The sequence below is a fragment of the Carlito syrichta genome, unplaced genomic scaffold (genome assembly GCF_000164805.1).
Source record: "Carlito syrichta isolate Samal-C Ts95f unplaced genomic scaffold, Tarsius_syrichta-2.0.1 Scaffold308119, whole genome shotgun sequence".
In the NCBI taxonomy this organism is placed as follows: Eukaryota; Metazoa; Chordata; class Mammalia; order Primates; family Tarsiidae; genus Carlito; species Carlito syrichta.
This window is the reverse complement of record NW_007252215.1, coordinates 1,103,969-1,113,346: the sequence shown is the minus strand read 5'-3', so window position 1 is coordinate 1,113,346 and position 9,378 is coordinate 1,103,969. Positions and strand designations below refer to the sequence as shown.

Here is a 9,378-nt window from a genome sequence, read left to right as displayed (position 1 = left end):
AAAAAAAAAAAAAAATACGATGCTGTTGAATAGGGTCAAGCTTTGGGGGGGCCACGACTATTGTAATAACTAAGATTGTTTAAGCCCCAAAGAACCAATCTTGGCCCCGTTTGGTGCAATCTTGCCCCTGCTGGGAATGCCCCACAGATACCAGCTTGATACAAACTAACCAATGGGAACACAGTATTTGAGGGCAACATTCTTCACAAACAGAAGAATGTATTCGGCATGTGCACTGCAGCGATGAGGCCCAAGCATGCACTGGAGTAGGCATACGATAACAAAACAACATCTGGAAGATGTGAATACTCCAGGGGAGGCTGGGACTTCCAAATATCCTTAATCCTGATGTCCTACTGATTTTCCTCAGTTAAAGATAGAGAAAATAGGAGAAGAAGGGCGCCATGTCCTGAGGGGCTGTGAAGTTCAACCTCAGTCAGGCACAGTTTGATCAAGGAGGAGGCAGGAGGGCCCCCCCCTATCTGGAATGAAATCTCCCATGCAAGCTGGGGGCAAGGCATCTGAGCCCTCTGAGCCTTGGTCCTCTCACCTACTGAATGACAATGAACTGGAAAAGCACCTAGCCAGGTCTGGCACATCCCAGGCACTAAGTAACTGGACCTGAATTGGATGAACACTTTCTGGAATCTCGCCAGATCTCAGGACAAATAAGCGACAGAACTAGGATTCAAACCCAGGCCTCCCACCCCATTACGCTAGGCGGTAACACCTCTGAAATACCCTATGTGTCTTCACCATTGTAAAAGGAAGGAGAGCAAGCCTCCTCAAATCTCACCAACACAGGGTGCGAAGAGCCACGGAAATTAAAGTGGCCAGCACTAAGATACCACTGCCACCTGGTGGCAGCATACCTAAATTATGGGAGGGGGCAATTGTCAAAGGGGAACAACTGTCAGCGTCTCAAGTATGCGGACGACAACAGCCGACGCTCAAGCAGGGAGAAGGCAGATGACCCTCCACGCCTGGTGAGAGGGCCAGCACGTGCCAGGCATCTGCCAGGTCCTCACCCCCTGGACTTAGCTGTCTGGATGCTTTTAAACAGCAGATTAAGTTTAACACCCCAAAGAAACCGAATGCCACCATAATTGAATACAGATGTCCAGGTCTTCTTGAGAACTGCTGGAGCCTCCATTCTGGACTTGCTCACTCAATTGTTGGAACCTCACAGAAAGTCCTTGACCTTGGGATGCTTCGAGCTTGAGCCTTTAGCCCATCTTTCTAGCCAGTCAGATCTGCCGAAGAAGTTTGAGCTCTGCGTGCTCCACCTTCTCGGTCACCCCGAGGAGCTTCACGGTAGTCACCGATTCCACAGTCCCTGCCTTCTAGGCGTGCCCATAAGTCACCCCTGAGGCAAAGGCAGAGAGCAGAGCCCCGGGGAATACCGCCAAGACAGCCTACCCCCAAGATAGCCTTCCCCATGGATGCGGACCTTGGCTCCTTTTAAGTGAGGTGTTTCCTACCAGTTGGGGGGCAGTGTGGCTCCATGCATTTCGCCCTGTCCTGAGCTAGGAAAAGGCAGGGCTGCCACTTACTGAGGCCCCACAAGCAAAATGCCACAGAGAACAGAAAAGGCAGAGACCCTGAGGAGTCACTCCCTATCCCCGGCGGTGAAATGGTCTTCTCCTCCAGGCAACCCCCCTGAGCACCAACACCCAGCTAATGTTCCTCCCTCTTGACTGCTCTGGCATTGGACTCCCAGACGGGTGCCCAAGAGGTGCTGACACTGGTCCTGCCTGTCCGGGACACACTCGTGCCTGGACATACAGAGTTGGGCATCAGGGATGTCCTCCCTGTGGACTGGGACTCCCAGCATCCCTGCTGATTCTGAGAGAGGCGTGTGCCACCTTACCTTCCTGGCTGCCATCTGGTGCCTTTCAACGACTACATCCTGAAACCTACAGGTGTGGGCAAGATCCACCTGAGCCCAGCCTCAGTCCCTACTAGCTATGGGAGCCCAGAATCCAGTCCAAGCCTTGCCTTTCCCACACAGAACATGGGAGCAATGATGGTAACTGGTCTTGTGAAGCAGCGAGGGCAACCCGGGCATGATGAGCCTAACACAGCTCCTGGCACACAATAGGAGCCGATACGTGCCACTCTCTTCCCCTCTGCGGCCCAGCACGTAGACTCATGCGCAGCTTCGGAGACTTGTCCCCATGGCACAAAGTGAAAGGACCAGCCAGCGACAGGGAAGGAGGGAGCGGCCCTCTTTGGGACCAGAAGGGTAATTATCTGGGGATGTACTTCATTCTCCAACCCGGCTGTGGCAGAGCCCCTGCAGAGGCATGAGAGGAACGCTGAGTGTCCCCTCGGTCCTCCTGACACACCATGTGGCACCGACCCCTACACGGGGCCAGCTGTCACCCTCCGTGGCTCTCCAGGTTACTGGAGGGACAGCTAATAACACACACCAGTCAGTACAGCCACTGGCTCTGTGGGGCCAATGGCCTGTCACACTGGGTCTGAACTAGATGAGGAGGTGGGGGAGACAGAGGCAGGGCGGGGACGAGAAGCCAGCTGAGTGTGATCCATGTCCCGGGCTTGACAGCAGGGTTTCCCTCTCCTAAGACCGAATCTGCGGTGACAAGAAACCCTTCTTAAGGACCTGCCCTGGGTCTTGAAGGAGGCTGGTTTCCCTTTACATGTCAGAGGCTCTGAGCCATCCTCACAGAACTAGAATTGAGAAGCCAAGCCGGAGAAGTGTGATGGAAAGGCAGCACAGCTTTGAAACAGGGCACGGGCTTTCGAACCTCTGGCAGGTTCACCCTCTGCACGGCCTTCAGAAGTTATGTCAACCCAGCATCACGAGCCCCTGAAGTTCAGCCTCCCCTAACTCCTCGGGGTTGCCTCTGAAGCAGGAGAAGCGCAGTAAGGCTCATGACACAGTGCTCACCAGGGCCGGATGCGGACTGAGCACTGCAGGGGTGGGCGAAGGGATGGGGCTGTCACATAGGGAAGCAAAGCTGAGCCGTCCGAAGGGCCAGAGTCCTCTGCCTTTGCGCCTCTGGGTGACAGGCTGGCTTTAAGCCGTTGCACCGCCACCAGAGTCGGAGGCAGCCATCACACATGAGCAGCCAAGTCGGGACTTACCTTCCACTGCAGAGAATGGAACCACTGGTCCCGCAGGTAGCTGTTGGCAGCCTGCAACAACAAGAAGAGGAAAGCAAGGTCGGGTCACTGGTTACAGCATCTCAGGGCATCTGCAGGCCAGCACACAAGTCCCACCCGCTCTGTCACAGGGTCTGCCTGTGACTCCAACAGGCCTTCCGAGGGACTTGCTGATCCGGTCCCATTGTGTGCAAAACCAAAACAGAAGGGTTAACCACAGAGGCTGCTCTGAGAACAGGACGTCGTCCTTGTGGGCTGATTTGGCTGGGTCTGGGTGACTTCAGGCACACTGGCTGGAGAGCTTTAACTGTGCACACACAGCCAGATTTACTTGGGGTCACGGGAGGGGCCAGGACGAGCTGGCTGGAGGCCCAGAAGGGAGGATGCAAGAGCCGACAGAGGCCCCCTTGGCCCCAGCACTGCTCTAAGCACCCGGCCTTTGCGATCCATGTATTTTCTAGTGAGTCCTCACCGCAGCTATCACTACCACAGTGGTGGCTATCACTACACCCATTTCATCAAGGAAAAAAACACTGAGGCCCCGAGATCTCATAACGAAGTACATTTAAACCCAGGGCAGCCTAGCTTCTGAGCCTGTGTTCAACCATGACACGCTCCTACCAAGTGCAGAAAGCCATGGTAGGAAGCCTCAGCCCTGAACTCGGGCAGACCTGGGCTAAACATCATGGTGTGAAGAGAGAGATCTTTCCTGATCCACACCACGCTAGTTCTGAGTTTTTGGGCATCTCAGCCTCAATGTTTCCACCTGTAAAATGGGGTCAATAATTTGATGTGGCAAGGATATTGTGAGGACTGGGAATGATTCCCACAGAGTGTCTAGAGCCATGCTTGGCACACGGCAGGGCCTTTGTGACTATCCTTATCACTGCCATCATCAATTCCTCTCAAGCAAATGTGGTAGGGGAGATCCCTGCGGGCTGTAATGCACATCACTGCTGCTCCTGCCTGGTTTCTGAATCTCTAATATTCTGGCAACCAGAATATGTCGGTGTTTCCTGAGCGCCAGACACGGTACTGGACCCATGCATGAACTGGCTCTCCTATCTCTGTGCGACAGCCCTGTGAAGCTGTTGCTGTCGGCACCGCATGGTACAAATGAGGAAACTGAGACTCAGGGTTAGGAACTTTCCCAAGGGTGCACAGCCAGGCAGTGTGCGGCTCAAACTATAAACCACGATGTTATTGCATTCTGAGCTATCCCCTGACCACCCCTAGGGCAGAAATGCAGCGTCCATGCCCCACCAGACCCCACAGGCCTCTGTCCCGAGTGACCGTGACTCTGACGGTCGAGGGACTCTGACAAAGGCTGGGGTGTCTCTCCAAGCACCTCCTGCCCCAACACGCACAGACACACATACACTTGAACGCGGACCCTGCAGTTCACCCTTGTTCAAGGAGATCCAGGTCAGGCCACAGATGCCCCCCTCCCAAATCATCTACGAAACATCAGCTGTCCTCCCAGGCTGGAGTTAGGCGCAATCTCTGGGCTTGAATAAACGAGACAGTACAGTGGCGAGTGCGGTAAAGGATCCGGCTCTTGTGGGCAAGCTCAGAGACTCATTCCAAACCCTGGACAGAACAAGGAACAGTGGCTCAGGCCTATAACCCCAGCAATTCGGAAGGCTGAGGTGGGAGGCTCGCCTGATCCCAGGAGTTCAAGACTGCAGTGAGCTACAATTGTGCCACCGCACTTCAGACTGGGCGACAGGGTGAGACCTTATCTCAAAAAATATATATTTTTTTTAATTAAAAAAAGGAAACCACCCTGGACAGACTCACACCAGCCACTGGAGGCAGATGGAGCCCGAGTCTGTCCCGAGTGCCAGGAGGACTGGAGGGAAGCCCTCGGCATGATGCAGGGACTCCTGCAACGGTGGAGCCTCTGACAGATGCAGGTTCAAGTCCCAGCCCTGCCGTGTCCAGGCAGTGTTGCCTGGAGCAAGCTGCCCGATGACACCAAGCCTGTGCACCCTCTTCCAGGGTCGCAGAGGCTGAAGAAAAGAAGCAGCCTCCTGGGGAGTCTGTTACTGGGCTGTTTCCTGTCAGCACCGACCTTGCTCCTCTGGTCTCGTGACAATTCTCTCCCATTAGGGTGACAAAAGACAGCCTGTGCTCAGGGAGAGCTGTGCAAGACCCCCAATGGTGAGCTAATCCAGAAAGTGCTGGTGTGGCATGGTGCCCAGGGGTGCAGACACCCCACATGGGAGCCGCAGCGTCAGCAGTAGCCTTGGCCAGGGGCGTGTGGACCAACGCCCAGCAACAGGCTCTCCAGACAAAACGCCCTGATTCCCAAGGGTGCCAGTGCACTGGTGTGCCAGCCCCCCTCAGCAGACACCACATCTTCAAGGAAATATCCCTGGACAGAGCTGGGAAGAGACAGGCAGGGTCACTCACAAGAGAGGGTGCAGGTGGGGTGAGCCAGCTCAGCCCACAACCATGCCCACACATCCCAACACACCATGGGGCCAAGGGAGGGCAGGCAGTGGGTACAGTCAGGCCTCCAAAGATGTCCACATCCTAACTCCCGTGAGCATGGAATCCTGTGTGGCAAAGGGACTCTGTAGATGTGGCCAAGTTAAAGATCTTGGTATGGAAGAGGATCCTGGCTGGTCCAGGTGGCCGCACAAGGTCCTTGTCATAGGGGACAGGAGGGTGAGAGACGGAGTGGAGGTCGGAGTGGTAAGGCTGGGAGCCGAGGCATGTGGGCGGCCTCTAGGCTGGAAAGAGACTCCCCCCCAAGGGCCTCCAGAAGGACCACAATTCAGCCAATGCCTTGATTCAGCCCGATGGGACTGTGTTGGACTCCAGACCTCCAGAACTCTCTAAGAGACTAAACCTGTGCTGTTTTAACCTAGCGATAATCTGTCACAGCAGCGGTAAGACAGATACAGGAGGTATGACCAGGTCAGCATTGTAGGGACATGAGCATTCCATCAGCTCTCAGGGACTATGTGGGGCCGAGCAGTGCTGAGAGGTGCCACTGGCTGGACCGAACGACCAAGCCAACAAGCCAAGACAGAAAGGAAGAGGGAGGCAGGGAAGGCGACCACATCCTCCCTCCCCTCTGTCCACCGGGCCCTCCATGAGCCCTGTCTAGGAGTGCCTGCCACCGTATCCCAGGGCTGGGCACCAGGTGACCAAGAAGATGGGTGAATGAACGAACAGCGAAATGAGTACACTGCAGGCTCCTTGAGGGCAGGGTCTTATTTCTGCATTCCGAGTGCTGGTCAGCAGTGCCTGGCTTGGCCAGGACTGGCTACATGGAACGAGTGGACACCAAAGGAAGGGCAGGAGGGCAACCGGGTGGTAGTGGCCGTCTACCGTGAGGCTTCGTCCCCTGCCTCGGCGACCAGGCCCAGCACAGCCAGCTTCCCCAGCATGGAGCCCTGCCCTTCCATGCTGGCGGCCTCCTTGACTTGGGAGTCTTTGTGGGGCCTCCAGCCCCCACCCCTACCCCGGCAGCATGTGAGCAGTCATCCTGTGTGCTGGCCGAGGTTCTCACCCAGGACTTGGCGTCTTGAGCAAAGGATGTAAAGGTGGGTGAGGGGAGAATTCAGCACAGGAAGCTGTGTCTTGCCTGCCTGGTCACAGGGCTGCCTCCTCCACGGCCCTGGCCCTAACTGCCTCGACCCAGGTCTACTTCCAGGCCTAGTTCCCAAGCTCCCGTCAGTCCTTCTGGCACATTCCTTTCCTGTTTGAGACAGCAGAGTCCATCTTGGCTGCTCACACACAAGAGCCCTGATAGATCCACCGTGCCCACTGCCCCGTGGCCTCCTCTTCCTTTTCCAGAGTGGAGGCTCCGATGCATTTTCCCTGCGGGTGTTATTCCAGAAGGAACCGGCATTTCCACGACCGTGGCTACTATAGGTCACACTGTCGGCCCTCTCAGCATCTCCCAGGCCCAAAACTGGTTCTGGGCCTACCAGACTGGGCCAATGTGCCCAGCTCACTGCCAAGCTGTCAGCAGGGGTGACAACCTGGTCTAGCCTCGACCTTGTCCCTGGAGGCTTCCCGCTGAGCTGCACAAGTCCCCGGTCTTGGTTGGGTCCGCAGTGGCCCGCCTCTCACAGCAGCACTTCCTGTCTACAAGCGGGTATTTCTTCAGTGCCACTGACCATGGACACTGCTCCATCCATGTCCCTTTCAGTCTTGTCCTTTGAGGAAGAACCCTCGTAGTTTTCCGAGCCTTTTGACACGTGGGAGGTTGTGAGCCTCCTTCTGGGCACTTCCACTTCTCTCTCGGAGAGTCTTAATTGTGGGGGTCAGCATGGCATCCGAGGAAGAAGGCAGGTTTGAGGTGAGCAGAGCGACTTTTTGTGAACCCCAACTGTACCCAGTATGTGACTCTGGACTCCCCGCAGAGCCAACCGAGTGGCACAGTCGACAGCACCCACAGCCTGCCGTACCAACCAGGCACCCAGAGCTCGAGACATGCCTCACAAGCACCTCCTCTCACCCTCGATACACCCATCTTACGGATGAGAAAGCTGAGGCCCAGGGCAGGCAGTGGGGCCCGTTGCTCACCCGCGCCCCTGTCCCTGCTCACACGACCACCCTCCCACACCCCACCAGGCGCCCTTGCCCTTCCGCTTCTCCACAGCCTCAGGCGGCCCCATCTCAGAGCCCAGAGCCCACACCCCGTGGCTGCTGGGTGTTTGCGTCCCCCACAGGACTGGAATAGGAGGCAGGACCCATGAGGAGCACCAGCTACCACCCAGTGAGCCACTTGCTGAATGACTTCAGGACATGCAAGGCAAAGCTCAGAGAAACCGGCCAGAGACAGTCTCCCACAGAACCCTCCTGTGCCTTCTGCCAGGGAGCTGGATGGCCAGTGACCGCCGCCCACTGTGCTGAGTCACCAAGGACAGAAGGGAAGCTGCCTGCTGTTCTCTGGCTCTCCAGGCGGGCTCATCCTGGAGGCATGCTTGGCCACTGTCACCAATGAGGCTCTTGGAATCCAAGGCTAGAGGGACCTTAAGGGTCACCCTGTCCAGGGGTTTTCAGCTTTTTGGTGGTTTAAGGCCCCTTTGAGGACCTAAAATAAGCTACAGGTTCATACCCACGTATGTCCATGTTTGTGCATATACTACACAGACACACAAACAACATACACTCCACATACAGAGAGACACACACATACACCCTAGATATATGCACACAGACACAACACAGACACATACAGACATGCATGCAGTCACACAGACACCACACAGATTCACAGACACACATAGAAATACACACACACAAATATGTCACATATACAGACACCCATATACACACACACAGATATAAACACATCACAGACATACCACACCACACACACACACACACACACACACACACACACACAATATGCAGCAGCTTCAGAATCATTACGGACCATAGGGTGAGAACCCAGATCCAACCCACCCTCTTCTCTGCTGCTGTTTTCCTGATGTGGAATCTGCGGTTATCAGCAGTGTTGTTTCCCGCTCTCTTCCTCCTGGGCACACTAGTGGTCACAGGACTTGCTTTCACCATGACTGTGGAAGCCTTCAGAACCAGCACACTGTTTGGTCTCCCCCTCCCATCAGTGTGGTGACCAGACACAACCTGATGGCATGTGCTTCACCTGCAGAGCTCCCGGCTGACCATGATGGACGTGCAGCACAAGTAAGAAACATCCTTGACAGTTTCAATTGGGGGCTGCTTGTCACTGCAGCAGAACCTGGCTTGTCCTGCGCTTCTGACCAGCTTTCCCGCAGAGTGTACATCCCCCAGGAACACTCTGCCATCACCCCCACCCTCTGTTGCCTGCTGAGCTCCCACTTATCCTCAAAGCCCCCGAAATGCCACTTCTCCACAGTGACTGCCTTGACGGCACCTTCCCAACCTCTCTGACACACCAGGAAATCATGCCTCACTCAACACCTCACACTGCCCTGTAATTGCTTGTCTATTGTTCTTCCCATAGGCCATGGGCTCTGGGGGGTCAGAGACTATGTTTGACTTATGCACCACTAGATCCACAAAAGCCAGAGAAATGTCTGTTATATGAAAGACTGTCTGACCTACTGAATGAATGAATGATTGACTGGATGGATATGTGAATGAATGGATGCATGCATGGGTGGATGAATGGATGGCGAGATGGAAGGTAAGACAGATGGATGAATGGATAAATGGGATGGGTGGATGGATGGATGGATGGATGGATGGATGGATGGATGGCAAGTGGGTGGGTGGGTG

At 55.3% G+C, this 9,378-nt stretch overlaps 1 protein-coding gene across 1 annotated transcript in view; it reads right to left on the bottom strand.

Annotated features, from left to right (window-relative positions):
- CMIP (c-Maf inducing protein) overlaps positions 1-9,378 on the bottom strand; it is a 245,072-nt gene that overhangs the window by 80,903 nt on the left and 154,791 nt on the right. Inside the window, exon 4 of the mRNA XM_021716030.1 lies at positions 3,112-3,162. Within this exon, the coding sequence (XP_021571705.1) occupies positions 3,112-3,162 (51 nt within the window). The remainder of the gene's footprint in view (positions 1-3,111; positions 3,163-9,378) is intronic.